Source organism: Tamandua tetradactyla, chromosome 20 (assembly GCF_023851605.1).
Source record: "Tamandua tetradactyla isolate mTamTet1 chromosome 20, mTamTet1.pri, whole genome shotgun sequence".
Classification (NCBI taxonomy): Eukaryota; Metazoa; Chordata; class Mammalia; order Pilosa; family Myrmecophagidae; genus Tamandua; species Tamandua tetradactyla.
The window spans coordinates 7,824,815-7,847,379 of NC_135346.1; the positions used below are offsets into that span (position 1 = coordinate 7,824,815).

At 41.0% G+C, this 22,565-nt stretch overlaps 1 protein-coding gene across 1 annotated transcript in view; it reads left to right on the plus strand.

Annotated features, from left to right (window-relative positions):
• Positions 1-286: 286 nt before the first annotated feature.
• The window catches only part of ADAMTS19 (ADAM metallopeptidase with thrombospondin type 1 motif 19), a 253,116-nt gene continuing 230,837 nt past the window's right edge, over positions 287-22,565 (plus strand). Inside the window, exons 1-3 of the mRNA XM_077137955.1 lie at positions 287-1,364; positions 1,422-1,603; positions 1,880-2,671. Of these exons, the coding sequence (XP_076994070.1) occupies positions 287-1,364; positions 1,422-1,603; positions 1,880-2,671 (2,052 nt within the window). The remainder of the gene's footprint in view (positions 1,365-1,421; positions 1,604-1,879; positions 2,672-22,565) is intronic.

Here is a 22,565-nt window from a genome sequence, read left to right on the forward strand (position 1 = left end):
TATCTTTTTCTAAGTTAAAAAAAGAAAAGCACAACAGGGCAAAACAATCTCACTCGGTGTGAGCACTTCAGAATATAGCATTTAATGTGGTTCCCCCTCGGCCCCCATCAGGAGCACGAGAGAAAAGGGACAGAGGAGGGAGGGAGGAGAGGAATGGGGGAGAGAGGGAGACGGGCTGCTGGTCCTGACGGATGGGGAGCGGGGAGCATAAGGTGTGCTAAGGGGCCTGACGTGCAGGGTGTGTAAAGTCCTAAGAACCTTCGAAGATCACTCCTTGACAAATTACATGATCTCCGGGCTTGGAAAATACCGGGAAACCAATCAAGGCCTCTGGAAAAGGAGGCTGCCCTGTTTTGCCCCGAGCGATGCCGGGGTGCAGGGAGGAGAGTCCGGGAGGAGGAGCCGGAGGAGGGGGCGGGTGGGCAGGGGGCGGCTCGGGTACCTGCACACACCTCAGCTGGGGGGGGGGGGGGCGCCGGGGGCAGGGCCCCCCAGAGCGGCCAATCAAGTGAGGGCATTTGGGCCCCAACCCACCCCCCCCAGTCCCGGCAGGGCGAGCACGTGTGACGGGGTTCCAGGACCTTTGTCCCGCCACGGGCACCTCTCGGTTCCCCTTTTCCCGGTGGGATCTGCTCGATTCTTTTCTCCTGCGCACCCCGCGGTCGCGAAGCGCGCGCGGCGCCCCTGCCTCCTTCCCTCCCGCGGCGCGGTGGGTGCGAGCCTTCGGCGTCGCGACCCGGAGGGGGGTGCGGGGCTGCGGGGACTGCGGGGCCTGCGGGGCCTGCGGGGACTGCGGCCGGCGCTCGGGCCGCCCGCCGCGGGTGCGCGCAGGAAGCCGCGGCTCCCACTCTCCGCGCCGCTCCCGAGCCAGCGCCGCCCGCCCGGCACCTCCCGCCTCTCGGCCGATCGCGGGGCTGTCCCGCGGGGCGCCGGCTCTCTCACGCTCGGCCTCGGGAACCCTCGCGGCGGCCGGAACCCAGACGAGACGCTCAGCGCCTCCTTCGCCGGGGACCCCGAGGGCGGCGGGGGCGGCCGCGCTGCCTCCTCCCACTCCGCCCGCCCGCCCCGCCCGGGCTGCGGCGGCCTCCGGCCGACACCGCCTGGGAGTCACGCAGCACCCCCCGCCCACCCCCACCCCCACCCCCACCCCACCCCCCAGCCCCGGCAGACAAAGGGCCCGGGCAAACTCGCCGCCCGGACTTGCGCTCCGGGGAGGCGGCGGCGCCCGCGGTGGACCTCGCAGGAGGCGCGCGCGGGGCGAGCCGCCGCCGCAATGGGGAAGAGCCGCGAGCTGCGCCTGACCCGCCTCTGCTGCTGCTGCCTCTTCTACCAGCTGGGGCTCCTGTCGAATGGGATCGTCTCAGGTAAGTTCTTCCGTCACTTCCCGGCTTGCTTCCTAATTTCCCTCGCGGGGAAATGAGACCGAGAAGGCGCGAGGGGCAGCCCGTGCGCGGGGCGCCGGGCTCAGTGGGGAGCACTAGAGCCGAGCGTGCGGGTGCGGGTGCGGGTGCGGGGCGGGGGGCAGTCACGCTCTGGAGAGGAGCGCACGTCTTCCGACCTCCTTTCACCCGTCTGCGAGACACTTAGCTTTCCGCTCAGGAGAGTAGTAATATTCGCAAAGCTAAGTTGACAGCATCTGCAGGAAAATCTGAGGTACGTAAATTGATGCTCTAGCATTGCTTTTTTTTAAAAAAGTCACACTTTGCCGGAGTCTTTGCATCGGTTTTCCTTTCCAAAACTAAATGCAATCACCAAACTTTGCTCCCCTCTTTCTCGCCCTCTAGCCCTCTCCCCCAACTCCCACCCCCCGCCCCACCCCCATTAATCCTACTTTTATTCTGAAAGTGCTGGGGTCCGTAATCTGATCCCGAGGCCCCAGTGGCTGCAGGAGTTTCAGGGGCTGGGCGGGTGGTCTCGGCTGCGTAGACGAGGACGTTCTGTGTGTGCGCGGAGCGGGAGGCTAGGAGTGCTTGTGCCCCCAGAACCGCGGCGCTTTAAGCCCGGCACTTTCCTGTCTGCCCCGCCCGCAGGGCTGCTGTTCGCCCCCGACCGCGAGGAGTGGGAAGTCGTGTTTCCTGCGCTCTGGCGCCGGGAGCCGGTGGACGCAGCCGGCGGCAGCGGGGGCAGCGCGGACCCCGGCTGGGTGCGCAGCGCTGGGGGCCGCGGGGGCTCCCGCGCTCCGGCGGCCGGCAGCTCCCGCGAGGTGCGCTCGGTGGCCCCGGCGGCGCCGGAGGATCCCGCAGAGGGCCAGCCCCAGCCCGGGCCCCCACCGCCGTCGCCGCCGCCGCCGGGGGATGAGGAGGACGAGGAGCTGGAGTCGCAGGAGCTGCCGCGGGGATCCGCCGGGGCTGCCACCCCGTCCCCGGGAGCCCCGGCCACCTGGCAGCCGCCCCCGTCCCCTTCCCCGGCAGCCGCCGACCCGGATGGCGACGAGGTGTTGCTGAGGATACCGGCCTTCTCCCGGGACCTGTACCTGCTGCTCCGGAGAGACAGCCGCTTCCTGGCGCCGCGCTTCGCGGTGGATCAGCGGCCGAGGCCCGGGCCGGGTCCCACGGGGGCGTCGGCCGCGCCGCGCCCTCCCGAGCCGCCCGAGGCTGCGTGCTTCTACACCGGGGCGGTGCTGCGGCACCCCGGCTCGCTGGCTTCCTTCAGCACCTGCGGAGGTGGCCTGGTAAGCACCTTTCCTTCCCAGCACTCGGCCTCCCCCTGCCCCTCGGCCAGGCCCGCCGTGCCCCCTCCCCCCGCTGGTCGCGCACCTCCTCCCCACGTGTGCTCCTGTTGAGCTTTCCCCGAGGCCGCACGGCCAGGTTCCGGCCCTTCGCCTCCGATGATACCAGCTGCGGTTCAGGGAGTGACTCGGCAAGCCAGTTGCATGAATAGATGGCCATCTCCCTCTAAACAGTTACTTCTTTTCGAACACTCCTTGAGGCTAGGCCTCCTTGCAACTTCTTCCCCTGCTTCAACTTCTTGCTGTTCCCCAGCCTTCTCCGACATAACCCCGCCACTTGATGTCTTTTCCAAGATAGGAAGGTAGCCAATCTGCTCACTTCTAAATCTTCTCCATATTTGCAGCCCACCCCCAGCTCCCCATCTGTTATCTTTCACCTTTTTCATGTCCTACTTCCAAGTTGTCAAAGCTGGGGAATTACACTCTGGCAGCTGTCTAGAGTTTAAACATGTCCCTAGCACTACCAGACAGACACCTGTCGGCTACACTGTGGTGAGAGAAAGGCGTTAGGAAGGAGTTAGCCTGCTGACTAATGGATGGCATTAGAACCCAGCCAGTATTCAAAGGCTTGTGTTTCTGATTGACAGTTTCTTCTCCAAGGTTTAAATTTCATTGGTCAGTGTTTCTGTTTTTTCTCTCTCTCTCTCCTCCGTGGAGGAAAGGAGCAAGGGTTAGAGCTCCTACTTTCCAGTTTGGGGCTGGAAGGCACAAGCCATTTGCTCTGTCTCAATAGTGTAGATCATAACGCAGTTTTCCCCTTTCTGTCTTGACCCGGGTTTTGGATGGTTGTTACTGCCTATCAGCTGGCCGGTACTTTTCGTTACTTCCTATCAGCTGGCCAATACTTTTGGTTTAAGACAAACCCCATGAGTGACTGGAGAAGCCCATGGGATTGTGGCTCCATTTTGGAGTTTGTAGTGAGCCATTGATGAAATCCACAAGAACTTGTCTGAAAGCAACCGGCTCCTTTGGAGAAAAGTCCAGTAGCAATGGGTAGGGGAAAATATCAGCACAATGAAAGCCACACACACCACGAGATGGAAAAGGACAGTTAAAAATCCAAATAAAAATGAAGCTGGAAATTTTTACCTATACACTCTTAGATCCCATAGTTAAATGATGTAAATTACTGAACAGGGCAGTTTTTACCAGATGCTTATAATGATGAATATTCAAATATGGACATTTTTAGCCATGAGTGAAAAACTTGGCATGGAACTGCATAAAAAGCTTTTAAAACATGTTTTCTGTGGAACTGGTGTCTGACTACTTCACTGGGGAAAACGTTTTGAGGGGATTTCGTTGTCCACTGGCTTTTGGCTGGGTATTAAATAATTACATATAGAAAGTTTCTGGTGTGGTAGGAGCAATAGGGGATAAAGCATTTTACTGTGTTGAAATGTGGGCTTTTGGTCAGATTTTCCAAATGAGTTATGCCTTCTCTCCATACTTAAAAAGGAGCAAAGTCAAGAATTTTGAGTAGGTTTTTCATAGTCTGAACAGGAGTTTGACATACCTCCCTGTTTATCATGTTGGACTTTTACTTACTTTTCCTACTGGCCACATCTGCATCTGTTCTGAACTGGGAAGTCTTTGTTGCCAGCAATATAGTATAGCAGTCAGACTTTGAGTATAAAATAAGGCATATAGTCAAGAAGGTGGGTTTGTTACTTTGGACCATTCCAGTCCTTTTCACGTGTAGAAGCTGGTGAGTTAGGAAAGGGTGTGCATAACAGGTTATCTGCGCTTTGGCATTGGCTTGTGTCTTGATGATGGACAGGTTCCTTATTCTCTCTGGGCTTTAGTTTTCACAAGGAAAACAAAAGAATCAGATGTAATTAAAGTTGGACAATATATAGAATTCTATCAGGGGCTTAATGTTTTCGGGTCCTGTGTTGAGGACTGGTGATGTGTCCTGTTAGGTCCTGCTAGGTGCTCACAAATTAGGAGGTCATCATTAGGAGGTAGCTGTGACACAAGCAGCCGTGAACAGTGACTTCACAGCATGATGAGTCAAGTGTTAACTCTGAACTAACATCCTGCTAGGAAAGTTGGGGAAGACTTCCCATGGCGTAGGGGTTTTGAAGGATGGGGAAGTTCCCTTTCTCATCAGAAAAGGACTGAAGAGTTTGAGGTAAAGGATAGAGCCTAAGTGAAGGCGTGAAAGTGCATAGTGTGTCAAGGAAATGGAAAAAAAGAAAGAAAAGAAAAAACGTGGCAAGGGCAGAAAGTACAATAGGGGAAAATGGATCCTAAAATTCTGAGGGGATGAGACCTAAAAAGCTGTATGTCTGAGAGTTTGGGATTGTCTGTCAAACTTGGATGTTCACAGAGCTACACTCTTGCTCCTCCGTATTTCCACGATTCTGTGATCCTGTGCTCCTAATACAAGGAATCGTAATGTCTTTATATGGAGGTGAATTATTATAAACATTGTAACCACTTTCCTCTTGTTAATTTAATAAAGGATTTCTGATTGTCAGTTGCAAAGAAAAAGGTCAACTGCTGAACATACCTTTCCTTCCTTTCTGTCTCTGGTTTGCCTAGTAGTGTCTGAGCTTCTCAAACCCTTTTGGATTATCATATATTTTAAAGTCTAAAAGTCTTGATCCAGCGTTGTAGGGTGGTTTTGGGCATTTACAAGCTTGGCCAGTGAATTCCCCAGAAATCCAACTCATATTGTGAAGGGAAAAGTGCCGAAACAAGAGTTTGGATGCAGGGTCCAGCACTGCCTCTTCAAATCTTTTTAGATCTCATTTTCTCTATTAAGTGAACAAATTATACTTGCATATCTAGCAATAGATTTATTTATGGGGTCTTTTTATGATTTATTTTGCCCTTTTTGGTCTCTTATATTGAATAATAAACTTCTTTGAGTCATATATTAGATCTAATAGGCACATAAATATACTAATACTAATCAGTTAAGCATTAGTTGAACAATACCTATGGGCATGGCGTTGTGGAACTAAAGAAAAAAGAAGATGAGTAAGTGCTGGTATGTATCAGGAAGCACCTAAACTGGTGTGTGCAAATGTACCTATGCCCAAAGTGTCAAGATGGTACTATCTTGTTCATCTCTGTTCATTTCATATAAGTATTTCTTAGTAGACATTTGATAAAAATCAATGAATATAACATGATACATAAAGTATGTTATTATATTTTAGATGCCAACCATAAAAAATTAACATGCACAAAAGCAACAGATTAAATTCTGTGAAACAGTGCAACAATCATGTTTTCTTAACGTTAGCACAATATATATTTTTAAAGCACACCTGAGCACTGAGTCAAGATAAACTAGATCCATTCATTCCTTGCCTTGGGTCTCTTCAGATGAAATCTTGAAATGGCTAGCAGTAATACTTAGCTTATTGTCACTTTATCTACTTACGTTTAGAGTTGTGTACAATAGTCATTTTGATTAGAACTTGGTACAGAATGTGGAACCTTACATAAATTCATTCTTCGCAGTTTACACCTTACTTGAGTTAAAGTGCCCTATGCTGTGGCAAGTTTTAATCAATTAATACATATTTTTGCACATCCACTTTGGGAAAAGCGCTGCCTCAAACAGCCTTGTGAAAGGAGGGCAAGGCTAGCAAGGCAGGTATGGGGAAAGGACTTGATAATGAGGAGAATTGGGGCAAAAGTGGAATCAACATTCACATGAAAAAAATTATGATTGCAGACTGATCTGACACATCTATCTGCTTTCACATCAAATTTTAGAAATGATAGGAAAGATCCCTAACAAAACCTAAACCCGTATTTTAAGAGAATGTCCTCAGTACATCACACGAAAGCGAGTGTCCCTTGAAAGACTGAAAACCACTTGGATTGGGTTAGTGAAGAGTGCATGGATGTTAGCATGTAGCTCTGATGGTGCTAGGCCAGTGTGCTGCTGCATGTGAGGGGGAAGCCAGTAGAGTCAGCAGAAGTGGGCCCTCGAATAGCAGCGGCATTGCCTGGAGAGTGAGCTCATCCCTTCTCTGATATGCACTTGTGCCACGCTGCAGAAACCAGATGTGCATGCCTAGGTTAGAGCAGTAAGAGAATCAAGTGGGAGTTTCCCCAGGCATGTTGGAAACATCCAGAAGGAAGGAGTTCTGTTCCCAGAAGATGAGATCTTGGCCCCCGGCACCTGCTGGAAGGTCCCACTTGTCTTATGAAAGTCCTGGAAGACAGTTTGGTAAACTAAATAGTCGTAATAAACATATAAGCAGGTAAACTTAAAAAAAAAAAAGATGAGCTAATAACCAAGAATATCACACTTTTTTAAGAAAACAAGCCCTACGAAAGAGAGTAATCAAATTCTAGAGAATTAATACATGAAACAGCAAAACTAATAGAGCAAACAGAAGATTAACAGAAATACAGTGCTCAGAAGATTGAGGGTGGATATACATTCATGGAAAAAATGAATGAAAATGAGAAAGTTGCTCTTGAGAGAAATTTTTAAATGCGGTGGAACTGAAATTATATGATGATTAGAATAAGGAAATCAATAGATGAACTGATAAGGAGAGTAGTAAATGGAAGATTAAACCCAGAAATTTTCCTAAGTCATGGTGCGAAGGACAGATGGATGCCAGGTATGAAAGAAAAACTGTGATCCATGAATCATGGGGCCAGATGGTTCAAAATGTATTTCTCTAATAGGAATCCCAAAAAGAGAGGATAGAATGCCGGGCAGAAAGCACCAAAGAAACACAACAGAAGTGCTTTTATCCAATTTGGAATGGTAGCTACTTGGTTAATAAAAAAATAAGTTAAAGGAGAGAAATGTTTAAATGCATACAAATTCACCCTTATCATTTTATCTCATTTAAATGATCAGAATATACATTCATCAGCCAAAATTTAGATGTGAGGCCAAAGACTTTTCTTTGAGTTTGAGTTAGATAATAGCTTTTCAGGTAATCTTCCTTGGGTGAACCTTACTCCATCATGCATCAGAACTAATTAACAGTATCAATTTCTGTATTTGGAAAAAAAGCAATTTATATGCAGAATTCTCATCTTTTACAGCTGTCTCATCTTAAATAAAATTACAGCTATACTTTTAGCAACATTTTTCTCAAGTTTTTCTGAAGTTCTCACAGAAAAAAACGTTTTTATACTCCTTATTTCACCGATTTTAACATTTAGTGTTTGATTAAATTATGGTATTACAAAATGTACATACGTGTGTTCAAACAAATACAGCTGATTCTTAGTAAACACACAGGCCGAAAGGTGGAAATAATTGTGTGTAGCAATACCAGCTTAGCATCTACTAGCTGTGAGCATTCAGCTTGCTTGTGTATCAGTGAGCATATTTTCCAGATGGTGTGTGAACTGCTGTTTGATTTGCTGATTTGATTTGAATTGGCCTTTAGCACCAATATTGGTTAGTTGGAATTTAAGAGATATTTTCTTGTATCAGCATCAAATTTATCAGAGATAAAGGAACAGACCATTAGATGGAAAGAGATCAACCACCAAATTCAAGGGCATTAGTAAAGAGATCATACTGGACACGTGGCAAAATCTTACAAAGTCAAAGATACAGAGAAAATCCTGCAAGTTCAGTAAAGGAAAGATTATTTACAATGGAATCAGTATCTTGTTGACGTTAAAGATTGAATTAGTAATACTGGAAGCCAGAGGATCATGAGTTGATAGTTTCAGAGTTCTGAAAATATACATTGCCAAACTTTAATTTGATGACAGAATAAAGTCATTTTCAGAATTGTAGTAACTCAAACTTGAGCACACAATTTCCCCAAAAGGTATGCAGTTAAGAGTCTTCCTCCAACACCTGTTGTCCAGTTACTGAACTTGGTGTTCAATCTAGAGATAATTTATGCATAAACAAGGCTATATCTGTATATAAGTTTATAGCATCTTTAAAATCCATATTATTTACACATGTAGAAACACACACATGCATATGAGATTGCCACATCTGAGTACATAAAGAAATTCCCCTTTGTTTTTTGGTAGCTTTTTATCCTATTGTAAATATGTGCCATAATCAATTTTATCTGTTCGGTATTGATGGACTTTTGGTTGATTCCGATATTTTCCTATAAAAAGTAGAGCTGAATATATAGAACTCTGTAGATCTACCATTTTGCCCATATAATGTCTAAGGGCATATGTATTGGTAATTTGGGGAGGTATCACTGACCTGCATTCCATAAAGGTGGTACCACTTTATACTCAGAATATCAGAATATGAGAATGTGTCTTTCTCCCATGCCCTTACCAATATAGATGTTATTAAAATTTTTGGTCTTTGTGATTTCTAATAGGTAAAAAGAAATGTTATCTTAATACAGTTTTAAGTTACATTTTTGTTCCTAGTAAGGTTGTGTGTCATTTCAAAAATTTAAATGTCATTTTCATTTCCTTTCCTGTTAACTTTCTATTCATATCCTTTACTGATTTTTCTGTTAGGTTTTTAGTCTTTTACATTTGTACTTTGAGAAGTTCTTTATACATTTAGTACTTTACAAAGGTACATGTTGATAGCTAATAATACATGCTGAGTACAGAGAGTTTGGAAAATTTAGAAAGTAAGGCAACTGTAATTTTGCCATCTAGGGATAAACACAGTTAACTTTTTATTGATTAAACAGAAAAGGAAATACAAATATCAAGTAAGCATTAACAATTTTTGTGAAATTTTTTATCTACAAATAATGGTAATTATTATATAAATTATTATAAATAATAATTATTATTTATAGATAATCTAAAAAAGGAAATTTTTTCAGAAGCTTTTGAGTCATGAGATTGGCACACATTATGCAGCTCGATAATATCCAGTGGGCATAATTGGCAGAACTCTTACTCTTACACACTACAGGAGAGCAAATTGGTAAAACCTTTTGTAGGTGCTGCTTGGCAGTGTCTATTAAAATTTTTAATGTGCCATCCTTTTCCACAATTTTCATTGTAGGTTTCCACTTAGGAATATTTCTATGTGTGCAGAAGATTTATGTGTAAGTCTGTTCGTTGCATTATTGTTTTCCAGAGCAACGTGTTCTAAATATATCACTTCAGTACTAGTTGCATTTATGCTGTGCTGAGCTCTCAGGTTAGAAAAAGATGGAGGGAAGAATATTCCTTGATTCAATTTATTTGCAATCTTGAAGGAACCATTCTTTGCCTCACCGTCCCATCCTCTCTCTGTTTCTCACTGTTCTTCAATTTAGTAAGCGCTCAAAGCCTCCTTATTGACTAAACAAACGGTCCTTAAGGGATCCTGTGTTTTTCCAGTTTACCCATTAGAATGGCCTGGATGATTATGGTGCCTTGTAGGAGAGGTTTCTGTGCAGCCACTCCATCCTCATCTAAGGAAGCAGTGTATTGAATTCTAATGGACAGAATCATTGTGCTTGTGGAGTGATATATGGTTGACATTAAAATGTAAATAAAAACTCATTAATCATTGATTAATCTGTATCTTGGTGCCCTGAGAGATTTCAGACACATGCCAGGTTTGTGGGAAGACATTTCATTTATTTAATAATAGGTAAAACATTTATTGTTTCTCACCTTGAATCACAAATACAATATAGTTTTTAAATGCACTTTTATTGCGTTATATTCACACACCATACAATCCATCCAAACTATAGAATCAGTAGGTCACAGTATCATCACATAGTTGGGCATTCATCACCAGGACCATTCTTAGAACATTTGCATCACTCCAGAAAAAGAAATAAAAAGAAAACTCCAAACACCCCATGCTCCTTACTGCCCCCTTGTATTGACCACTCATGTTGCATTCCACTCGATTTTTTAAGACACTAGAGGTAGAGGTAGGTTAACTAAGATGGTGTAGTATTGTCAGAGATAGTTTTATATAAGTCAGTGAAACAGCACAAAGCACCCAGAAGTACATCCATACAAACACGAGCAAATGACCTTTATTGTTTTCAGTCTAATTGTATACGATCATTACCAAACATCAGGGATACTGGATTCGAGTTCAGAAACTTCAGGTATTTCCTTCTGGCTATTCTAAAACACCAGACACTAAAAAGAAATATCTATGTAATAAGTCAGTAGTCACGGTCATTTGTTAAACCCTAATTTCTCAGTTACACCTCCTTCCTCTCATTTGGTCTTTCTCTCAATCTTCAGGAATATCTGGACAATGACCATTTTAACTTCATGCAGGAAAGGGGTGCTGACCTTGTGGGTCAGAGAAATGAGCCTGGGTGATATTCTTGGAGAGATTGGAACCTCCGGTTTCAGGGCTTATCTGGCATAGGATCCATACGAAAGCCTTAAGTTCTGAAAAAAATTAACTTACTAGAAACATTTATAGAATCTTAGATAAAGCCTGGGGTATTCCCTAAATTTTCCAGGAATACTGTTGGTTGGGGCTTGGCATACCATGGTTGCCTGCAACATCTGGCTAAAGCTCACATATGGGTAGCCTCCAGAATGGCCTCTCAGCTCCATTTGAAACCTCTCAGCCACTGCAACTTTACTTTGTTCCATTTCTTTTCCTCATTTTTGTCAAGAGGACTTTCTCAATCCCATGATACCAGGGCCAGGCTTATCCCCAGGAGTCACATCCCATGTTGCCGAGAGATTTATACCCCTGTATTCATGTCCCAGGCAGGGGGGAGGGTAGTGAGTTTATTTGCAGAGTTGCCTTAGAGAGAGAGACCACATCTGAGCAACAAAAGAGGCTCTCTGGGGGTGATTCTCGGGCATAATTACATGCTGGCCTAGCTTCGCCATTGCAGAAATAAGTTTCCTAAGGGCAGACCTCAAGATTGTGGGCTTGGCTTCTTAAATTGGGAGTCCCTAATGCCTGAGAGAATATCAGGAATTCCCCAGGTGGGGAAGTTTAATAGATCAGCATTATTCCCCAGACCCTCCAGGGGGCTTTGCAAATTCTTTCTTTACCAGTATACTTTTTAAATTCAGGAATAACTGTAAAGGAGTCTGAAAATATTTTTCATACAAAACTATAACAGAATATATTTTCATAGAACTCATGTATAACTGTTGCTGTTTGATTGTAATCACACTTATACCCAAGATCATTTTATGGCTTTGCATTTACAAAATGAGGAATAATCAGAGAGTTCCAGGTTCCTGGTAGATGGGATATATGTACAGTTGGTGTGGTGATCCTGACATGTTTTGAGAACCAGTGGTTCCTCTTGGATTAGGACTTGAGGGATTTCCTGAAAGGAAACTTTAAGATTCCCTTAGCCAAGTGAAGACCGTCAGTTGATGCACAGTGCATTTAAGATGCTGCTGGAGTGAGCATATTGTGTTGTCTCCATCTCATATTTATTCTAATGCCAAGCCCTAGACTGAGAAAAGTGAGAAAATGGGAGTTGAGCCATTTCAGTGCTACCCAGATATTTTCACAGAATTGTTGCATGTTGGTCTTGGGAAGGAAGGACCTTAGGGATTAGATCATTTAGTCCTTGGCTTTTCCAGCAAGGAAACTCGATTGCACTTCATAATTGATGTACATTGATCTGTAACAAATGATTAAATGTTAAAGCTCTAACTAAGACGGTTGTGGAATGAATCTGTTGAGTCCAGGCCTATTTTGGCATTATGAAACAGCCTCTGCTTTACTATTGGTTTCCCTTTAAAAATAAGATCTTGATGTTTTCCTCACAAGGATGTTCAATGATGTTTCATCCCAGAAAGTTTTCTTCTCCAGTCCCCTTAGCACCAAGGATGAATGATGACCTTCAGCAGTGCGCCCAACCCGTCACCCCTTTGACTTGATTCTTCAAGTGTGGTGTGCAGGAATCCTGTCTTAAAATTGGGGGGATGATAGTGGGGAGGGAAGGGTGGAGTGGAAGTAGACAATCTCTGTCCAGAATTCAGAGTCCCAGGCTGAAAGGCAAATGTAATGAAATCTGTGTTAAAAGAATCCAAGGGAATTCCTATGCGAAGTAAAACTTGAGGGCAGTCTGTCTGGTAGCTGTGAAAACCGGCTGTGTTCTTACAGGTGAAGTCAATAGAACTTTAAAGTTGTGTTAGAGCAAAATAGAAAGTCTGAGTAATTCATTACAAAAATAGCAATCATTATAAATATAATTAAGAAGATAGAAAGTCGGAGTAATTAATTGTAGGAATGACTGTTTTTTTAAATAAATTAAATCACTTAGTGTCCCATTTTGTCTATTTTTGTGGATAATCCCTATGTCTCTTGTAGATCTCTAATTAGGATTTTGTCAGTTCAGAATAACTAGTTCTATTTAGGATTGTGTTAAAAAGTATTTAATATCTTAACATGACATTTTCTAGGTAGAGATTTTTCTAAATAATAACTTTTAAATTATCTTTTGTTAGTAAGATACATTCATGAATATGTCAAATGAGGTTTTCTAGAATAAATCATTGTTTGCAATGTTGAAAATTGGAAAGGATATTATGAATGTGTTTTTCATATATAATTTATATAACATAAAATTCTCATATTTTAATTGTGCAGTTCAGTGTTTTTAGTATATTGTGCAACCATCACGACCATTCAATTTTAGAGCATTTCTGTCATCCCAAAGGGGTGCCCCATGACCCTTTGCTGTCAATTCATGACTGTTTCCAGCCCGAGGCAATCATCAACCTATTTTCTGTCTTTACATTTCACATAAATGGAATCATACAAAATGTGTCTTTTATGTCTGACTTCCTTCACTTAGCGTAATGTTTTTGAGGGTCATCCATGTGGTAGCATATATCGGCAGCTCATTCTTTTTTCCTGCTGAATGGTATTCAGTTGTGTGGATTTACCACATTTTGCTTTTCTGTTCATCAGTTGATAGGCATTTGTATTGTATCTACTTTTGGGCAATTATGAAAAATGCTGCTGTGAAGATTTGTGTATTAGTCTTTGTACAAATACATGTTTTCATTTCTCTTGGGTAGATACTTAGGAGTGAAATTGTTAGATCATGTGGTAAATTTGTTTCCCATTTTAAGAAATTGCCACACTCTTTTCCAAAGTGGCCGTACTCTTTTACATTCCTACTTACAGTGTTGGAGGGTTCTGGTTTCATTCTCAATATCACTAGTTATTGCATGTCTTTTTCTTATAACTCTTCTTGAAGGTGTTCAATGGCATGCCATCATGGTTTTCATTTGTATTTGCTGGCGGCTAATTTTGATGAGCATATATTCATGTACATATTAACTATCTGTATATCTATTGAAATATCTAGTCAGATCTTTTACTCATTTTTTATACTGGGTAGTCTGTCTTCCTGCTATTTAATTTTTAGAGTTTTTAAAAATATATTCTGAATATCACTCTTTTACCAGATATGTTATTTGCTTGTATTTTCTTCTAATACGTGTGACTCTGCTCATTTTTTAACGGCGTCTTTTGAGGCATGCTTTTAAAAATTTTTGAGAAAATCCAGTCTATCCATTTTCTCTTTTGTAGAACGTACTTTTGATGCATTATCTAAGAACTGTTTGTTTAACCGTAAGTCACAAAGGATTTCTCCTATGTTTACATCTGTATTTTCGGTTTTTACAATTAAATCCATTATCCATGTGAATTAGTTTTTGTGACTGGAGTGAGGTAAGAGTCTATGTTCATCTCTCTGCATGTATATATCCAGTTGTCTTGGAACCTTTTTGAAAAGGCTGTCCTTTCCCCAGGAATTGCCTTGGAACTTTTGTTAAGAATCACTTGATCATATGTGTAAAGATTTATTTTGGTATTCACAATTCTTTTCTTTGGATCCATATGTCTATCTTTATGTCAGTACAATACTGTGTTGATCTATGCAGCCCTATAGTGTGTTTGAATTCAGGAAATTTAAGTCCTTTAACTTTACTTCCCTTTAAAAAAATTGTTTCAACTATTCTGAATCCTTTGCCTTTCCTTATAACTTTTAAGATCAGCATTTTTTCTTCAAAAAGCTTCCCAGGGCTTTGATAGGGATTGTGTTTAGTCTATAGATCAATTTTGACAGAATTTCCATCTTAAGCAATGTAAAAGCTTTTTTTGCTCATTGGAATTGACTATTGCTAAAGCAATCGTGGGGGATATGTGTGAACAAACTATTGATTAATAAAGAATCAATTTAGCTACTAATTGCCTATATTATAATGACTAAAGGGACAATTTCAAATCATTAATAAGATTCAAGATTACAGAGATGTCTACTGGCTATAGGAATTATGATGGAGAAAAAGCTAGGAAATTAAAGGCCCTTAGTTAATCTATTAAGCATTTATTTAATAACAATATAAAAAATACAGGATCAGGAAGTAAAAGGGAATGTTAGCAAATGGTTTTACCTAAGTTTTTGGCTTTGAATAGTCTCTGGAGATATACATGGGAAGACTTTATAGTTTGTTTGTAAATGTGCTTGAATCTCTTCTATTTAAGTTGACTATAGGTCAGAATTAAACAAAAACTCCCTCCACCCCATAACATAGTTCCTTATTTAATCTGAGCTTTAGGGGTAAAATGATATCCAAGAATTCTGTCAGGAGAGATGCCATGTATTGATCAGAAAGAAATAAATAAGACATGCATGTGAGTGTCACTTAGAAGCTAGGTCCAAATCCTAGCTGTTAAAATGGTAAATTAATGAAACATCTTTATAACCATATATCCCATGATTGTTTATTCTCATTTGTAGTTTCTATAGTTTCTTCTCTTTGTCAGGCCCCAAGAGTTTACATGATTTGTGTGAATTCCTCCAACCTTACTGTAAAGGAGGTAGAGTCATGAAGGGGTTCAGTGGGTGGGAAGATTAAAGGGGAGAAATAAATCCACTGGTGCATATTTTCAGTGTGTTTTAAGCTTAAGAATATGGAAAACCCTTATTTCCATTTGAAATGCTTTTGGAATAACATACTAAAGTGTCCTTTGGGACAGCCCAGCACTGCACATTAATATGGTTTAAGAGGTCTCCGGAGCATTGCCTATAGTTAGCTCAGTTGTAGTATTTTAGTAAATGTTCTAATAACTTGGCTGTTCTTGCTCTTGGCTGTGGAGTCTCCACAACTGTGCAGTGTTCAGTCTTTGGATCCTTGATCACGTGGTCTTCCTTGCTCTGAGCCTATTAATAACTCAGCAGAGGCTTGTGAGAGAATACATCAGAGTCAACTGTCTACTCAGTGCTTCTCATTTCTTTCTATTACTAATTCCTCTAGAAGATACACATTCAATCCTGTGTACAGTGCTGATAACTCCCTCCTATTCCAGTTGTGCTCAATTGGATTTCAATAAATGAGTCTTAGAGATTAAGAAAATATAATGTAAGATAAAGAGAAAAAGTGGAGAACCACCATCATAATTTAAATGATTATAGTCATGATAATAACATAGGTTTTTAAGGGGCTTTACAGTTTATAAGTTGCATTTACAAACTCTGTTGGCTGTAGTATGTCTATACAGAGTTTAGAAAATAAGTGATCCGTTCAAACAAATGCTTGTATTTAAATTTGGGCCTCATAAACTGAATTATACTTTAAGGGCATTATAAGATGTTGCTGCGTAAGGGTAACCTATTATGGGGTTTTTTTTTGGTAAATGAAGTAATAGTCTCTCATTTATTATTACTGTCTGAGGCACAAATCTGGCTTGGGCGTACCTGTTACTTTACCTTTTAGTAATTTGAAAATTATACATTTGAAAGTGCTAATGAACTTTACATTTATGAAGAAATAAGAAAAGCTTTCTCCTTTCTGTGCGATGGTGATCATAGATAGTAAATGACATGAAACATACCTGCAAGATCAGATAAAATATCAGTTCTCCAGTAATCATATCTATGCGGAAGGTAGAAAGTGTCATCTCTACCTTTCTCATTAAATCGGTAAGAAAATCAGCAAATAGAAGTTGCTGCTTTTTTTTCTATTTGCATTAATTTTAAGAAACAAAAAGTCCAGGCCCGGAATATAATAGCTACTATTTATCGAACACTATGATATGCCATACTTGTACTGCCATAAAGTATGGTTGATTATCAAAGCAGCCTTCTAAGATATGTTATCACTTGATTTTATAGATAAGGATTGTATTAATTTGCTAGCTACCTGAATGCAGTATACCAGAAGTACAATGGCTTTTATAAAGGGGACTTAAAAAGCTACAAGCTTACAGTCCTAAGGAAGTGAAAGTGTGCAAATTAAGGCATCAGTAAGAGGTTACCTTAGCTCAAGAGAGGCCAATGGGTCAGGAACACCTCTGTCAGCTGGGTGGTCCCGTGGCTGGCATCTGCTGGTCCCTTGCTCCTGGGCTCCATTGCTTTCAGCCTCTGTTCCTGTGGGGCTTCCTCACTTTGCTTCCCTGGGGCTGGGTTTCATCTTGGCTTCCCTTGGCTCTCTCTAGGTTCTGGTGGGTTAACATCTGGTGGGTGATATTTGCTGGGCTCCAAGCATCTCCAGACGTCTGTGTCTCTGTTCTCCAGGTGTTGGCATCTGTGTCAGCTCTGCTCTGAAGTTTGTCAGCTCTCTCTCTGTAGGCTCTGACTCTCTCCAAAATGTTTCCTCTTTTAAAGGACTCCAGTAAACTAAGATCCACCTGGAGTGGGTAGAGTCACATCTCCATCTAATCAAAAGGTCACACCGACAAGTGGGCCATCACATCTCCCTGGAGATAATCTAATTAAAGCTTCCACCTATAATATTGAATCAGGATTAAAAGAAACAGCTGCTCCCACAAATTGGCTCAGAATTAAAACATGGCTTTTCTGGGGTATATGATAGATTCAAACCCTCACAAGTATGCTGACATCAAGGAGATTTAATGTCACCTAACTTAGGCAGCTGGTAAGGCCTCAAGGTGAAATTCAGAGCTGTTTGAGTTGAACATATTTTGTTGCTTCAGTTTGATTTATCAGAGATTTATAATACAGTCATTATTTTAATTATTTGATCCAACATTTGGGGTAGAATTTGACGTGAAGTAGATATGGGAATAAGCACAGGAGTAGAACTGACACAGTAGCATTTGCTTACTTTTAATGCAATCAACCTTCCCTTTCTCCTAGTTCCTGTCTTGCACTAGCATTATTAAAATTTTAATAAAAAGAAAAGTACCACACAATATAGGGATATCCTTCAAAGTCTCTCTCACAGAGAGTCCAGTATCACCAGCACTCTAGAAGCAAGAATTTACTAATTTATCACCCTGTTTAATTGTTGGAAAACTCTGTTGCTGGAAAACCCTGGCACTTTGGAATTGGTCTTAGCTCTGGTTTTTGGAAGACTGTACCCAGAATGTATCTTTCTTGTGATAAACAACAATGACAGTAGCAATAACTACAGACAATAAGGATAACTTATGAATCAGTTATGACGTTCTGGCCACTTTACTTGTGTTTTCAATAGTCATATGCTTAAATTTCACAATAGCTGTGTGAGAAAGGTGCTATTACACCCATTTGACAAATTATGAAATTGAGTAACTTACCTAAAGTCATCAAGGAGGCAAGCTGAAAGACAAAGATCTGCCTGATTTCAAGGCTAATACTGTTTATTCACAGAAGGGATTTGCAGGCTGGGTTTTGCAGAAATGTCCAGCTCAGAAGTAATGCATCAGGAAAGACCAGGTTTGGGGTTCAGAGCAGGATGAAGTTCAGGGGTGTCAGGGGTGGCAGGTGAACTCCAAGCTGTACTCCAACTTTAGTTTGACCAGCTCTGTGTTTTCTGTTTAAGTATACTATAATTTCCATGTAATATTTAGTTTGAGAACGTATTCCAACTTGAAAATAGGATTGTATAAGCCACTGAACCTTTCACATCTGGCCATGATGAAATAACTAGAAATTCTGATGAAATATATAAATCAGTAGTTTTCAGGCATTGAACAAAAGGCAGCACAAATAGTACTCCCCATGAAAAATAAACAAATGAAGCAATCCCTACAGATGCCCAGCTTACAACCTAAGAGATTTTCCAGGTCGCATCTCTGGGGAGGCACTAAAACAGAGCCCAGTGTTCTTGCTGAATCGAAGAGACAGAATTTGGAATTTAGGTAAGCCAAGGAAGCTGGAATTTGTAGTATAAAACACCAAAGAGAGATGTCTGAAGAGAAACTCCTGGATATTTGCAGAGAGTTCCTCTGGAGTATTTGAGCAGTACAGAACATTCGACTATTTCATTGTTTGCCCAAGAAATATATTCACACCAACTGTTTCAGCAATTCTAGAGGATTTTGCTGAAGACGTAGGGTGCTTTGGGATAGGGACCCATTACAAGGCACTAAGGCTTCTAGTACCTCAGTGTCTGGTACTTTCTCCTCTTTTCTGCTCTCTCACTTTTCTTCTGAGGTTGTTTGCAGGTGCTCTGAGTACTTCGCCCTTTGTATGCAGAACTGTTCCATTCTCCCCTTCTTTCACCCATGCAAAACCAAAATAAAACAAAGGACCTTCCCATCAAGAATCTATTTGAATGGCTTCCCTCCACCTGTTTTGTTTTTTCCCCTTCTATGTTTGAAATAGAAGGTATTTCATCCTGAGTATTTTGCATGTATTTTTCCTTCAAATTAAGGGAATTTCAAGAAAATGGTTTTATTAATTTACAAAGAATAAAATGATCTAAAAAATGTTCTACCCTATTTTACATGTATTTGAAAATTTCAATTAAGTGCTTTAAAAAAAAAACTTTGCAGCAGAACTTGTAAGTTGCAGGAACTACAGTCCTAATGGTGTGTTATCAGTGGCACTCTGTGACATCACTGTCCCTTAACCATCCCGCCATCCTCTCCCAGTTATTACCAGCCTCTTAGCTGTATTTCTGGGGACCACACTGCAAAGAAGTTTTCTTCAACTATTATTGTACTGACTTTCTAAACAAATAAAAATATTATGTTTTTTTAGGACAGTAGCATTGTTATGATTTTTTGGGTGTAGACGCTCATAGATAAATAACATTTATGATAGTCCCATATACTTCACCTTGCTTATATAACATAGATGGGATTACTCATTACATGTCTTCTATTACTTTTTTTACTTGTTTCTTGATTTGTAGCGGATCTTTGTAACTTTTTTTTATTAGCTATATATTTTACAGCTTGCTTCTCCATGTCTGTTGCATGGAGATATTTCATGTTATTTGTGTAGGTCTACATTTTTAAGTGGCTTTATAATATTTTGTAATGGGAACACAATTTATTTGGACTGCTAGTATAATCTCTTGTTTGAGAGCAAGCAGCTCTCTACCACCTCTTAGCTTTGTGACTTCGGATAAGTGTCATATTTAAAAGGAAAAATATCTGCTGTGTTTGTAGTTAAGTTTAGAGTAATAGTATAAGTAAATGATTCCAGAGCAGGTTTTCTCAACTTCAACAATGATGACATTTTGGGCCAGATAATTCTTTGCTTTGGGAGCCTTTCCTGTGCTTTGTAGGATTTTAAGCAGCATCTTTGCCTTTATCCATTAGATGTCAGTTACACTACCCAAGTCATGACAACCAAAAATGTCTCCAGATATTGCTAAATGTTTCTGGGAAGAAGCAAAATCATCTGCAGTTGAAGAAGGAAAATCATCCCCGGTTACGTTAGAGTAGGGTCTGGTACAAGGTATCAGGTCTGCTGCAGGAAGCTGGACGTATGCACAGGAAAATTCCCAAGGTCTCTGTTCGCATGAATTGTATTATGGGAAGCTCTCGATGCAGTTGTGCATGGAAGTGTCCATTAAAAAGATTCCTGTATCGCTAGGCTGTTAGGTTGGTGCTATTTTTACTCTAATTCATTTAGCAATAATTTCATAATACAACACCATTTATTTGCATAGAGCTTTGTATTCTTGTCTGAATATGTCTGCCAGAGATTGTCCTGGAAATGATAGGTCCAGGGATGGGGGGAATGGGATTAAGCATTTGCAGTTTAAAATTTTAATGTTTCCTGTCAAATTTTCTTCCAAAAATGTTAGGCCAGTTTACCCTCACCAACAAGTAACTAAGTACACCCTTTCTCCTACATTCTTATCTCTAGTGAGTATTAACACATTTTTATATTCACAGTTGTTTTGCTGATTTTTAATGTTTCCATAATTTGCATTTCTTTTTCTGTGGATTATTTGCTCATAATCTTTGTCCATTTTTCCATTAACGTTTTAGTCATATTCTTAGTGATTTATAAAAGCTACACCTAAATCTCTAATGACAAACTATTCAGGTATGCAGAAAAGTACAGAGATTAATTCAGCTAACATCCAGATTTCAAAAGTGTTAACTTTTTCTCTATCTATCTATGTATCTGTCTTATCTGTCTATTTATGTATTTGTTTTTGCATGGGCAAGCACCAGGAATCGAACCCGGGTCTCCGGGATGGCAAGCGAGAACTCTGCCTGCTGAACCACCGTTGCCTGCCCTCTCCTTTTTTTGGTTCAGATCTTAATTTTTTAATTTTGTGCATAGTATTAAAACTCTTATAGAACTATTCCATTCCATTCGTTTTAGTTTCCTACGCTGCTCAATCAATACTGTGCTCTGCATTGGCTTGTCATGGTATTGCATTGAGAATTTATTAGGTTACGATTTGAAGCCCTGAAAATGTCCAAATCAAGGCATCATCAAGGCAGTGCTTTCTTCCTGAAGACGAGCTGCTGGGATTCTTGGCCCCCCTGTCACATGGCTACATCTGCTGGTCTCCCTTCTATTCTGGGTTTCATTGTCTCAGCTTCTTGTTTTGGTGACTTTCTCTCTGAGTCTGAATTTCATTCTCTTATAGAGGACTACAGTAAGAGGATTGAGACCTATTCTGATTGAGATGAATCACACCCTAACTGAAATAATCTCATCAAAGGCCCTACTTCCAGTTGGTCCACACTCACAGGAATTGATTAACTGTCAGAACATGTCTTTCTGGAGCATATACAGCTTCACACCACCACACCATTGTTTTCTGAGTCTTTAGATGTAAAATTCTAAAGAATAAATTCTTTAGAATTTATTTATTCTTTATCTAAAGAATAAATTCTATTTATTCTCCATCTATATTTTAATAATTTTGTTGCATGTGCATATATCCATAAACAATATATGGCATTGTTTTATATATTTTAATTTGCATAAGTGCAATGATATGGTAGAAAACCTCCTAAATCTTGCCTTTAAATTCATTTTGTATTTTTGAGGATAATCCAAGTTGGCACATTGAATTCTAATCTACCCTTTAAGATGCAATTTGTTATTTCATCATTTGAAAACAATCCCATTTATTTCTCTATTAGTCTATTGATAGATGTTAATTGTTTTCCCTTTTCTTATTTTTTTGTACTGCAAGCGATGCAACTCTGATCACTCTTTGCAAGTCTCTTGTACACATTGGAAGCCATATGTGCAAGTTTCCCTTGGGTATATTCCAAGAAGTAAGATTCTGGCATGTATCGATGCACATCTTCACATTTAGTAAATATTATCAAATTGTTCTTTCATGGCAATTATAATGCTTCATCCTCTTGTCAGCTGTGTATTTTCCCACATCTATACCCATCAACTCCTGCTATTGTAAGACTTGATTTACTTCCACCCTTTGTGATTCAACAATCAGAGAAAAAAATATAAGAACTGAACAATATCACTAACCCAGTTGACCTAATTAACACTTACAGAAAGTAACTGTGTTTGGTGCACTTGGAATAGTCACCAAGATAAATCATGTACTGGGCCATTAAGCTGGACTCAACAGACATGCCAGGTGTGTACTCTGGCAATGTTGGATTTAATTGAAATCAACAAGAACAAAAAGATAACTGAAATAACTAAGTGTTTGGGAATGAACCAACACACTGCTAAATAATAATGGGCCAAAACCACAGGAGAACTTGGAAAATATTTTGAATTGAAAAAAAAGAAAACACAATGTGTCAAATCTT